The following is a 13,985-nucleotide window of genomic DNA, read 5'->3' as shown; positions in this document are numbered from 1 at the left end:
GTGCTAATCTGGACCTTGCTGTCTTTGTCTCCCAACTTTGCAGCCGGGTGAATCTCTGTGCCCAGGGAGGCCAGTCTCCAGGCCATTCAAAGTTTAAGTTTTCTGGTGGGATGAACTTTGCCATAGCATCGGGTGCATCTCTCAAAACACTTCTGACACTATGTCAAATAAACTGCTGGTCTACACAGATTATTTGCACAAAAACCTTGTGGTTGTGGTCAAAACTTGTGGTTTTATTAACTCCACAACAACTTCTCATGTTGTGTGCCCCTACAGTTGCTGCCTGCACTGCTCAGCAGCTGGCCTGGGGGCATGTTATTAGCCTACTGGTCATGTAGTGAGTATTTACGTGTCAGGCAGGGTCAACTCTGGAACTGAACTAGAGATACTTACGGGTAACGAGTTGGTCAATGCTGAATGACAAAAAATGTCAAACCATTTTCCAAATATTTTTAATAACATTTCTTCTTATTTTGCTGCATATAGGCATATTGGATGAAACATGTTGTGTTTGTTGATGTGTGTTACTTTGCACAATGATAAGGGTAATTTCTTCTCCTACATTACATTTTTTGTAATGATTTGCATATACATTTCAGACACGTTCTGTGTGTTTATCTAAACATGCTATGAAAGGACGTGTGAGTGAAATGTTCTTGTGTGCCTCCTTGTGGAGTACGTCAGCACTGGAGGAGGCACCAGAGGGCTGGGTCAGAGGGAGTTAGGAAACAGGAAAGAGGAGCGAACTATAAGAAGAGACAACCCAGAGGAGCGTCAAAACATTTAAACCACGGCCGAGAGAGGAGGAGAGGAGAGAGGCGAGGCGAAAGACACAGAGAGGAGGAGAGATAGGCTCCGCGGACAACTGCAACGTTCAGGATGAAGACTTAAATCGCGGTGATTTGTGTCTCAATCCAGCGTCAGCATTCTGTGAGGAAAGGTAAAGGTGCGTCCGGCGCGCCTCGGTGTCACCTGCGCGGAGAAATCCTGGATGAGCCCAAAGTATCAGCTTCAGCACTTGAGGAGAAGGACAGCTCCACTCTGTGCGCTCCTCCGGACCTCTTGTCCAAAAACTCTGCCTCAGCTTTTAATGTCAATACTTCCAGTCTGACTCTCTGCTTCACAAGTCTGGAAGAAGTCTAAAGAGCCGGTGACGGAGAGATCCGCGACTGACTGTGTGCTCAATATGTACCAGGGGCATTTACAGGTAAGGCAGAATCTTTTTTTGTTGTCCATTGTCCATGAGAGAGCTGTTTTTAGTTGTGATGGAGCACATGAACCGATGTGAACAGGGCGCGCTTTTACATGCAGCCTAGTTCATGTCAAGGGCATTTTTACACAAGGGATATGAGGCAATCACGGTTGGTCCGAGGCAAAAAGAGATTTCTGCGACCAACTAACTGTAAGTTGACAACAAAGACATGCGTGGTGTTATTAAGAATTAAGACACATGTGCTCATTTTCACCTTTTCCTTAACTGACGTTTGCTTTAATCAATTAGCCTACAGCTGAAAATACAGCCGGTCTTTGAGATTTGAGGCAAATTGCTTAAATTGATGGGAACGAATGACCAAGGAGCTGTAAATTCACCTACTCTACTGTAGTCAGCTATAACCTGCATTATTTACAATATTCATTGAGAAAACAGAGCTAGTGTAGCGCGCCTATTGCACGTGCAGGCGCGTGACAGATGTAAACAGGAGGTGAGCCTGCACGGTTTTTAAGCAGAGCAGCCTCGACACTGGGAACAACAAATCATTAGTTTCTTAACGTGCACGCTTATGCTCACGTGACGTCACGCAATCTGACGTCACTTTTCAAACAGCAAACTACAGTACTGACGATATACTTTGTATTACATAACCAAAGAGACTGAAACTCACCTCACCAGAAATTGGGACTAGAAGGCACAAAATGATCATAAACATTGCTGGAATAATGAACAGCTTCGTCAAGGCCTCACTTATTTTCCTTCTTTAGAAATCAAGAAGACTACCTTGTGCTCTCTAGAGCTTCCAACACTTCATGTTTGATGCACAGTAGAATCACACATTGTCATTTGAATACAATAAGCTCATGGAGCTAAACAATTCCTCAGTGGTAAATGACAGCCTCTCCTCAATTTTAGATGCACAGATTGAAATTAATACTGTTGGTTGACAGAGATAGCCTACTTCGGGTCCCAGACAGTTGATTATGTAATAAAAGACTAGTCCTGACTCAGTACTCGGGAGTATTAAACACCAACATTTAATATTTCATGATATATTGCTCAAGCAGCAGTATTCATTGAAAATGCATGAAAAGGCGGTCAGCACTTCTTGTCTGGGTTAACCCAGCTGTGTTTGTTAAGGGTCAGTGAAAAGACTGTGAGTTATGGTATGTAAAAGACATCACAAACATGTATTTCATTTCATCCCACGCCTCAGTTCTCTCACACTTTATATGTTTCTTGTCACATGCATGCAATTCATAATCTTGTTTAGACTCTTTCTCAACCATTAGATGTGGGCTAATTTAGCAGCAAATGACCAGTGAATCCACAGCAGAGGCTCTATCTGTATTGGATCTTTCGCCATGACGCTCGCTTGCGTAAGTGATGCATTTATCTTGATGTTGACAACACTTGTTCCTTGAAGTCAGTGGGGGTGCATCTGAAATCAGAGCTACTTTAATTTGTGAGTAATACAGCCAGACCTTTGTCAGGGAGAGAATGAAAATAACGTATTGCCTGTGTGGGGGAATGGGCGGGGTTTGGTATATCATGACAGCTACAGGCAAGCATAAAACATTTCTAAAAATGTTCTAAAAAAATTCTGGCAGTGGTTGACCAACATGGAACTCTTTCTTTTAAAACGAAATGCTCAGAATCACAGGTCATAATTTACATTAAATTGTGCAAAAGTTGCATTTTAAAAAGACAAATTTAGGTGAGGGTGCATGCTTTAAGAAAAAGTGGAACATAAATGTGAGCTTTTTCATATCTTGCAGATTTATTGAAGTCACAGTATATATTGCTTTAAACATAGTAAACAAATTACATGAATGTTGAGCTTACATAATTCACTGTCAACGTGGCTTCTGAATGCATGCTTGGGGCATAAATCATTGAGACCTGTGTGTCTCCATAGCTTGGAATTTTAAATGAAGATCATACTGTACACACTTCTTGATGTAACAGCAATGCAGCATCAGTCAGTCAGAGCTATCAGATTTCCTTCCTCATAGCAGATACACTTGTAAGTCCTTCTTTATAACACGATTGTCAGTGAGAAAGATATGTCAGCTTATGGTGTTGTAGCTCAGGAGGCAGTTGGCTGTGGGAACAAGATAAGGATGTTGTAACTTTTCCCTTTTCATTGTATATTTCATTTGTTGACCTTCTCATTTCCCTTCTGATCTGGTGCATCCATATGTGTGAGTTAATGTGGCAGTGTAATCCATGGAGCGTAAGGTATTTCCATAGACACCGTAACATGTTTGTATAATTGCTATGGATCTGAACCAGATGATACAATATTGGGTGGATCAAATATTTTGGATGGAGTTTCACAGACAACGCCAAATCTTGTCCTCATGGTTGGTTGATTGTGCTCTGCATGGGTAATATCTGATTTTGGTATGACCAGTGCTGCTTGGCAGATATATAATGTTGGACTCTATGTCCCAAAAGCATTATAAACATGTTAATAAAATTATTGTCAGCATCCTGCAGAAGTTACCAATTTGTGTGTGGTTCCATTTTTTTGTGAGCAGTGTATCAAGTGTTGGAAAAGATTCATTGCAGTTGAACAAGAAGTGATTTAGAGGTGTGGATGTCAGCCTCATTGCTCTTTCTGTGGAGGTGCAGCTGAAGATGCTGCAGGGCAAGCTGATTCAGCACAGCTACTCATCTTTATCAAAACAAAAAAACAGAAGAGTTATTGTTTCAGTCAATGTACTGTATATTTCTGCTTTGATGTACAACCCATTACAAAGACCTTGAGATTGTCTCCATCCATTCTCCCTCAGATGGCTCTTTCCCATAACATTTTTACGTTATAGATTGCAGTGTAATTGCTGTAGTGGTTTCCCTACGTTGGCATTCATGTTTACAGTGAATCTAATCACGGGAGTGCTTGTTCTGTGTGTATAAATTGCATCATGGCTTAATGGAAGTGATGCATTTTATGCCTTTGGATATTAGCTCTGTTAAGCACAACATGATTACATAATTTGATTACCATATTCCAAGTCCCCCAGGGGGAGACTTGGATGGATGCTATCGTTGATCAAAAGTAGATCAAGTCTCTTAAGATCACAGTCGTTCACACTATATTTTCAATAAGCTCCGGATTTGTTTATACACTTTGGTTTGCTGACTGAAATATTTGTTTAGAGGTTGTCCTCCAGCACTCTGCAATAATCAGTAGGCCACTGATACAATCTAAAATTCAATGAGTTGCTCAGAATCAGTTTTGTTTATTTGCATTTCTTGCATCACTTTGTGTTTTTGGTTTCTCCTCACTGTAGCCAAGACTTTCTCTAAAGGGACACCAAGTCACGGGGGGCTGGAGCCAATCCCAGCTGACATTGGGCAAAAAGCAGGGTACACCCTGGACAGGTCGCCAATCCATCGCAGGGCCACACATAGACAAACAACCAGTCACACTCACACCTAAGGACAATTTTAGGGTCACCAATCAACCGGAGGAGGAAGCCGGAGCACCTGGAGAGAACCCACGCAGACACAGGGATAACATGTAAACTCCACACAGAAAGGCAAGGACGACTAGGGGTTCGAATTCAGGACCTTCTAGCTGTGAGGCAACAGTGCTATCCATTAGGCCACTGTGCTGCCCACAATCAGATGTGTTTTATGAATTGCAAAATACAAGTCCTAATGATTTAACTTAATTTCAACCAATGCTAAAAGAAAAATGAGGCAGTGTTTAATGGGGGAAAACCTCTGGAATACATGTTGCAGAATAATCAGCCAACAAACACAGTAAAAACACATCAGAGCAGTCAAATCAATCAGTTGACGTACAGGTCAACAGGACATCACAGCACCAGCAGGAGTCTATGCAAGCATGCACCTCACACTACAATGCAAGCACTCATCAATTATCATCTGCACAGTCCATCAGACCATCATTCATGGACCTTGACCTCTGGTTGAAGTCCTCCTATTATACACTATTGCATAGAGGCTTCCGTGGTGGTCAGCTACAGGCATGACAAAGGGGTCCTAAACGCTTTTTCCACTGAGACAGTTTTAAAGTTCCCTTGATTTAATGAACCATGGTCTTGATTAAGAGTGATTTAATAGGCCTGACTATTTCAGGAGCCAGGATAATGAGTGAAATCAGGTGGTATCCGGCTGGAACGAAAGCTCCACAGACAGCACTGCTCTCCTTGTTGGAGATTTGTGGTGGGGCAGGAAGCTAAATTTGTATAAGAAACATAGTCCACAGCTGTTCATTTAGAGTATTTTGGTGCCTAGTTTCAGGAAATGGTGAGAAATGAGCACTTCTTAAAATGCCAAATAGAGAAAAATATATATTTCCACACAAAAGGATAATTAGAAGGAGAGGAGCAGACTAGAAAAACCCGTACAAAAACTGTTGTGTTCTGAAACCAGCGTTAGGGTTACCGTCTCCTTCACAATTAGTCAATTACTGTGTGTAGTTTACAAGTGTGACATTATTCGTGAGCAGAAAGAGACACTTTCACTGTTTGAGAGCGGCTGTGCAGTGGATTTTTGAAAAGCACAGCACCATCAAGGATTTGCACCATGCTTACCAAGGTGGCGAGCATCCAGTCCTCAGTCACTGGTGACAGTGGGAGGGGGGGGGGCTCTCTCCTTCTCCCTGGTTGAGTAGTTACAGCTGTATAGGGGCCCTGAGCAGCTTGTAGAGCTTGTAAAGCAGACTAGAGGGAGACTAAGAGGGATTCAGGCATACATCAGCAGCAGTTGTTCCAAAAGCTGATTGAGGAGAAAGGGGATGTTGTGTTTGCTGACATAGCATCGGAATTTGGTCATTTTGCCATTTTGTCATTCACTGTCATCTGTGCTCTCCTAACTCCCACCCACCCATCCTACAAAATTATTAAAAATTTAATAAATGTGAACATTAGTGACAGATGTGGGTGTGAATGATGAAAGGGGATATGAGAGATAGGGATGAAAGGAGTGGACCGAGGAGACAATATTGTCATGGTGCTTAAACATATTGCATACTTATTTTATGCACATTTTAATCACGTCTAATCTGTTCTTCAGTCATTATATCACATGATGAATTCCTGCTGTCTGACTGAGATGATGTGATCAAATCAGGACCTCCTGAGTCTCAGTCATATGTAGTTACTTAGTAATTCTAGTCAAAGTCTGACAGGAGTGTGTGTCTGTGTACAGTATGTGTGCGCAACCTTGTGTCAATCACTCTTCCCTGTTTGAGAGTCTAATTCATGGTTAATATCCTGATGTAACGCCGAAAGATAGAGCTGTGATGGGATTGAAATGATGAGATTGGGCCTCCTGAGTATTTGTGTCCAGTCTAATAAAGATGTGGTTTCAGACTGATTACATAGACTTGTTTACATCTTCAAATACATTTTTTGCATGGATTTATCATGCATCTATTTAAGAGAAGTGAAAACAAAATGTTCCTATGTCTTGTGTGTCCTTTTTTTATGTAACTCTGTGTGATATTAACTCTGTGCTGGGGCTGAGCGGTGTGGCTCAGAGTTGTGGTGCGATTGTTTTGGTGGATGTTTTGATATGATTAGGATGTTATTTGGCCATGTTGTGATCTTGGTGGCATTTCAATGAACTGGTCAGTCTTAGCTCTTTGATTACAGTGTTGTTTTTAACTGTGACCCGCCAAGGGATGGCAGATGCAAATCGCCTGTTTGGTAAATGACTGGTATTATATTTTAAACAAGTCAAAAACCTATTAGATGATCCCGTTAAATGGCTTTAGGAATGTATTCCATGTTTTAATCTGTGTTTCTGTGTGAAACAAGATTATGAATTTTATGTCAGGAGGAAGTTGATTTGAACATTCATATATGATTATTACTTAAGCTTCATAAATAAATTAAAAACTACCTCCAACCACAACTGTGGGAAGTTATATCAATATTATTCTAATTAACAACCAAATTCGCAAATCTGGCACTACACTCCTGATGATAATGCTTATTAGCTTAAGCATGCGGTGGAGAAATGAATATATGATATTTTGATGTAAACAAGCACAAGTGAATTGTACGATATCTGAGATTGTAAAAGGCATTTTTTGAACAATAAGTCCAACCAAGGCCATAGCATAATGTCAGAAGATGTACCAAATCTTTTAAAATACAGCATACCTCATCATTTTTTAAATCAAACTGTTTTAACCAGCCACAAGATTTTTCAGCGGCCTATAAAGGAGGAAACGTCACACTCACTGTCCCGTGTTTTCAAAGAATAAAATAATGAAGCCACATTCAGAGAAAGAACAATTGAAAATGTTTTAATAATGTTTTGTCTTTGTATTTTCACTTATATCTGATAAATTGACACTTTGGAGGTGGATTATGGTACAGATGTGAAGCTCTTTTGCAAGTAGACTCCCCTATACCTGCTTGAAAGATAAATAATGCCGTCATTCTGTAGGTCAGACTTGTGTTTCTTTTTACGGTAAATTAAACTGGCAGAGTAGCAGCTCACAAGCCTTGCCCAACATTATGAGTCTCAGACTGAATTTCATGGGGTCTGAACTACAGACACACACACCAAATGTCAACACAGTGTACCGGGCTTTGTCAAACAAGAAGCCTGTATCTGAGAAGGGATATAATCAATGTGAAGCACCCAAACTCACAGCTTCACGGCTCCACATCCTTCTCTCTGTTGGTAGATTTCCTCTGGGTATCTTTCTGCTCTAAGTCTTTAACACGGCAGCCCCACATGGAGAGTCCCCTGAGCTACTGTACAAAGCCACATTTTTCTTCCCACAAAAGTAGGACAAGCCCCAGCATCTTTGTTACTGGGAGCAGAGGGCTGTGCTGGAGAATGGGTAGCCCATCCATCTCTCTCGCCCAACCCATTCATAACAGTCATTCTCCAACTGGGAATTAATTTGCTCCAGAAACCAGGCGTCTCAGCGCCGGAGTGGAGAGAGCATGTGTTTGGTCCTCCAGGGAGAGCTACCATGGATGGGAGCTGTTGATAAACAAATGTGCACTTTACCGTGGCAGATGTGAGCAGGATTTTCACCTAGATATTTAAAGGGACTTCCCAGTCGTGAGTTTGTACTGCCCCTCCGCTGTAAATTAAAACAAAAATACACACATTGTACTGTACTTTTATACTCATACCACTACTCCTAAAGCAATAGAATCAAAGCAATAAATCTGCCTCTTAGTTTATATTTAATTCATTCAATTAGTCTACAAAAAGTCAGACAATTGTGAAAAAAGCCCTTCACAGTCTTCAAAGGTCTTGTTTTGTCCAACCGACAGTCCAAACCCCAAAGATAGTAAATTTACAGGCATTTTTCACCACTTTATCAGCACGGGCAGCTCTAGAGAAGGCAATGTTGGTCTGTTGGCTGGTCCACAACTTTGGTCCAGACTGAAATAACTATTCAATGGATTGCCTTGGAATATTGTACAGACATCCAGTCCCCAGAGAAAGAATCGCAGTGACTTTGGCAATGCCCTGGTTTTCAAAGTCACACTGTGGCTTTTGAGTCAACGGCAGAACAGTTCGTATTTTTTCACACGTTTTGATTTACGTCCTACCAAAAGTTTTAGGCTGCAATGTTCTTAGTATCAAAGAATACTTCAAGTACCTTGATGACCTTCATGAGCTGTTTGTTACAGCCGCTGCTACTTGTGCAACAGTGTTGATGAGCCAGCTGATGTACAATCAGGAGTCTGCATAGGGTAATTTATTTTGAAAATCACCCGGATTCTCTTTGCTGTACTGTGTCTGACTTCCTACCTGGTTCAGCTTCCGTCAAAAATAGACTGGCATTGAATATTGAACTTTAGCAAAACTTCAATTAAAAGAAATGCAAATTGAATCGTCATTGCAATATCTGGCAGAAAAATCGCAATTAGATTTTTCCCCCAAACAGGATTAACTTTGGTGATCTCTTAACTTTTCTCTATCTGCATCATCAGGTTAAAATTTCAGCTTGTGCAATACTTTGCTGTACCTGCAAAAAAAAGACCTTCCCATCAGCCTCAGCTTTATGTTTATTATTTAGAATGTTTATTCCAATTTCTGAGACATTTTTTTCAAATGTCATACAGTTAATACAGTTTAAACAAGAATATACACTTACACATGTTGTGTTTGGCTCTCTCTTTGTGATTTTAAGGATACAGAAGCTACAGTAAACTAACAATGGATAGTGAGGGCAGATTCGCACATTAGAAGTGAGGTATATCCAAAGGCTGTTCCTACATGGGGAACACATGAAACTCTGCTTCCGTCTTTATCATGGTTCTCATCACTGTTTTGCTTTGTTTTTGCACCTCGAGCCAGAGATACAAATCTTTTGATTTGCCGACTCCTGACATCCTGCCTCTGGATTTGAACCTAGCAACACTCTCTTCACCCTCAGCCCTACACAACAGCTCTTGCTCTCTGAGCCAGTGATCTTGTCAGATAATTGCAGGAGAACACTTCACAAAAACCAAGGTCTGCATATTATCACAGCAATTAGCATGTACCCACAAATACCAATTAACTCCCCCTCATGATCACCACTAATGACAATTTCAGCACTCTCCACAACAGCCCAGTACTTACAACAGAACACTAAGCGGCAGTTTACAGCAGGGAAAAGCAAGCTGTTTGCAGAGAAGTCAAAATAATGAAATGTAAACTGAAGCTGCTCTAATTTCCGTTAATTTAATTTCAAGAGCTTTTTGATGCGTGAACCAATAATTTGTCTCTCCAAAGCTCTCTTGTGTAAGGCTGGAGTGGAAATACGAATCTTTGATGTTATTCGTCCACGCTGAATGAAGGATTGAATGTGGAGGATAATGACACTGTAGCTCAACAATTTGGCAATTTAACATTTTTTGCAAAGGCAGACACAGAAAATGTGTGAATATGGAATTTGTTTAGTGTTTTGAGGTGGATGGATATACAGCAGTTGTTCCCTTACTTGTAGACAGGGTAAGTAAAGAGGCAAGACGAAAGAACAAACAATACCACTTTCCTTCAGCTATTCACAAAGTGTGTCTCAAATTCAAAAGTGCATTTCAGTGTCTATGCACTATAACTTTCTGTATGAGTTTGTCTGTTGGAAGCGGTTGACAGGGAATTGCGTTGCATTTCTATAAATACCTCTGAGACATGCAGTTAATGAATTCCCTGGCAGAAGTTGAGGTCTGGGCTACACAGAGAGGAGCTGGGTGTACAGATGGGATGTATGCAGAGTTCAAGGGTACACCAGCTGAGAGGTCTAAAGGCAAGAAGGTTTCATTAGCAGAGACGGACCGACTTCTCGCCTCGAGCAGTCCCACAGGCCTCAATATGACTGTGGCTGCATGTGCACCTCAGTACACCCCTGAATGTGTGCAGGTAGATGCATTTTCCAGATGCACATAAAATATCTGCATGCAGGCATGTTCACAAGTGTAGGTAATGAGGCAAGGCATGGATGTGTGATTCATATTTCTCCACATGACAGGAGCTGTAGCAGTGTGCCAGAGAAGAGGTCAAAGGCCCTGCTCCCCCCTGAATACTCTCCACACTTGCAGGGAATGAACAAGGCTTCTTGGCAGCCAAGTGAACGATGAAACACACGCGCTAAAATGATGATGCAAGAACCAGGTCTTGCATGGGTTATCTTCTCTGTGTGTGTGTGTGTGTGTGTGTGTGTGTGTGTGTGTGTGTGTGTGTGTGTGTGTGTGTGTGTGTGCGTGCGTGCGTGTGTGTGCGCGTGCGTTAGTCAGTTAGTTAAGTTTTATTTATTTAGGAAGTCTAATTGAGATCAAGATCTCTTTCACAAGTCAGACCTGAAAACAAGTGACACACTACATACAACACACAACAATACAACATCACACAAAGCAGTCATCACACACACACATGCATACACTAATTAAAACAGTCACAAACATTGTAAGAAATTCACTTCCCTATGGTCAGCTCTGGTTAGTTAGAAACAGCCCTACAATTTTCATATACATTGGAATTGGAAATGTAAGACCAGGTTGTATACTGCTTCTGGGCAGATCCATTTTAAGTCACACTGGTTTTGAAGAGCAAAAAAAGTTTACTGAAATTACCCTCTCAACACCTCAGATTCACTTTTCAGCAGCAGGTGCCAGTCTCACAAATGCAGCCTTTCTTATCTCTACCTGCTTCCAGGTACTTTTTTTCGTATCACCTCACCTCCATCGAGGTTCCAAGCGATCTGAGGGATACTAAAATGTAACGTGAAAACACGACAGACTGATGATTGGTCAGAGAGAATATTCACTGCATCATCATTGCGTGCGCCAGACAGAGGCCAGCAACAGAAAGTTTTATATTTTACAGGATGTCTATCAAGATTCTCAGTCATCCAGGTCATAGTTATCCAACGAAGGTTAAAATCAAGGCCAACTGGACCAGTTGGCCTTGATTTTAACCTTCGTTGGATTTATATTTTACAGTTTTCACAAGAATTTCATCACTAAATCCACTTCTGAGAAGTTTTGAGGTGATAAATCAGCTGTGTAGATTTCGAATATTGTGGTTTTACGAGAAGTGATGGTGGAATAAAAATGTGCTTGAATATTGTTGGAGTTGAGGAGCTCCGCAAGTGGCGGTGGGGGAAGCCTGCGCCAACCTGCGGGAGGAGCGTGTGAGGACGGCCAGCCGCCCGCTCACAGAGCCCTCTGCTCCCGCCGTCACACAGACCGCTGCAGCAACAACGGCAGAGGAAAACACAGCTGGAAGGTTTTCATACCGCTTATCTGCCTTTACATTCTGAGGAATGTTGAAGCGTTTTAACTTTAAAAAGAGAAAGCTGTGTGGATCGCTGGTGTGTGTGTCGCATTGAACATTACGTCACGGCAGTTGTGTGTGGCCTCACTATGACGACAATCTACGTAGTATCTCTGGGTACTATCTGCAATGGAAACGGAGCAGGGCCGAGTAGAGTCGAGTCTATCGATTTGCGCTATGGTAGCATTTTTCGACAAGGCAGCATAACGTTAGATTGTCAGAACACCGGCAACAGTTCAAGGTTTAGTCCTAAAAGACAATGCAACTCGGACTCTGTTTGGGCCTGGAAATTCACAATCACAACCTGTAAGTATGCTTTATTGGTTGTGAATTATATTTAAAATAAACACAGCAATGTAACTTCACAGACTTTATGTAAAATTGAGTTGAAATATGGTGATTTTTGTAGTGGTTTATGGTAAGATGTGGAACAATGATGTTGTGTGGTTGTGGACTTGTGAGTAACTTATACCATCTGCTAGGTTACGGTCGCAGTAAGAAGCGGCTTTGATTTGGATCACACTACCTTGTTTCTTACGACCCACCCTTCTCTGTTTCTGATTGGCTAGTAGTCCTTACCTGGGAACTGCGCATGTGCAACTCCCAACAAAGATTTTGTACAAGTAAGATGCATCACTCTGTAGCTCAAGAGCGGAGCGTACAACACATAGGGTGAAAAGAGGAGCTGCAGCGATGTGCAGTATGAGAAAAATATGGTGTTTTTTGAAAAGTAAACCATGTAAACCTGTTCTGGTACAATCCCTAAATAAGATTTTGAACCTGAAAATGAGCATAATACCACCTCTTTAAGCTATTACTATAAGTTAGAACCACTTTTATATAATACAAAATTTATATTTACAGTATAGGGGCTGTAATTTTAGTGGGAATAACCACCTTGAAGGAGATTAACAAATATGATGTGACATTTTAGTTACTTGGGAACAAGACAGATTATGTATATTGAGGATGCCGAAGACCAGCAGACAGCTATGTAGACATAACAGCAAAACAAAGGAACATCTCACTTTATGTCCCTGACTTTTTATAAAGACACCTATTCATTCAACAACCCTCATCTCTTGTGGCAAAATGAATAGTGTTCCATTGTATCCTCCAAGTCATTCCACTCTCAGTGTAATCCATCAATGACAGAGGCAATGATAGTGTAGGTGTGTCTGTGACAGGGTCTGTATCCGAGGAAACAGGCCGGTGCGTCAGTTAGGGGCTTGCTGGCTTTGGAAACAAATAATATAGATACCAGAGTTTGTTGCTATTTTGGGCTGTTCAAGCTTTCTATCTGTGTGTGTGTGTGCCGTATGTATGTGTCGGATCGTCACACACTCGTAGAGAAAGTGATTAGATCGATCCATGCGATACCATATACAGTAAATTATGCCATACCTGGGTCACTCAGCTTCTCATGCTGTCATCACAATTAACCTTATTTCCTCAGGGAACATTTTGAGACTGGTCTGAAATTTTGTAAAGTGAGCAAGATGTCCTAAAATGCAAGTAGGCAAAGTTCTTCGAGCATTGAAAATAGAGAGGAAAATGTTTTCCTTCTGCACAAGTGTTATGCTAATGTGCCACAAAATGAAAGGCTGCAGTCCGTCAATGAAATAGGAGGGAGGACGATGGATCTGTATACATTTGTCTGCTCCAGGGTTACAGCAATGTGGGCTCCGATGCCAAGTCGTAGGCTTAGCACATCAAAAGCCGCAGTGAATCTGGACCGTTAACTTTCACAATTAAAACTGCCTGCAGCATTTGGTAATAAATCTGTTGTTGTTACAAGTGGTCTTGTTTTAATATGTTGCTCTTACATGATATTCAACTGTTGTTAACCACACAGTTGTGAGGGCAGCCCTGAGGGCGTAGTAATGCCATAGCGCTTAGACTCTTTTGAGTGCTAAATAAATGCTTTCATTGCTCAACGTTCTGGTAACTTGTTAAGCAACTAACTGGTGTGAGGCTCGAGACAGTACTGATGAAA

General features: G+C 41.4%; 1 protein-coding gene across 3 annotated transcripts in view; it reads left to right on the top strand.

The window, feature by feature from the left end:
* The first annotated feature begins 783 nt into the window (after positions 1 to 783).
* The window catches only part of pex5la (peroxisomal biogenesis factor 5-like a), a 112,182-nt gene continuing 98,980 nt past the window's right edge, over positions 784 to 13,985 (top strand). For all 3 annotated transcript variants that reach the window (XM_038715815.1, XM_038715814.1, XM_038715813.1), the window contains exon 1: positions 784 to 1,207. In XM_038715815.1, coding sequence (XP_038571743.1) covers positions 1,187 to 1,207 — 21 coding nt within the window. In that variant the 5' untranslated portion in view covers positions 784 to 1,186. The remainder of the gene's footprint in view (positions 1,208 to 13,985) is intronic.

The sequence above is a fragment of the Micropterus salmoides genome, unplaced genomic scaffold, assembly GCF_014851395.1.
Source record: "Micropterus salmoides isolate LMB-PRFRI ecotype aquatic unplaced genomic scaffold, ASM1485139v1 Ms_hic_scaffold_13, whole genome shotgun sequence".
In the NCBI taxonomy this organism is placed as follows: Eukaryota; Metazoa; Chordata; class Actinopteri; order Centrarchiformes; family Centrarchidae; genus Micropterus; species Micropterus salmoides.
This window is presented reverse-complemented; position numbering and strand designations above follow the sequence as displayed.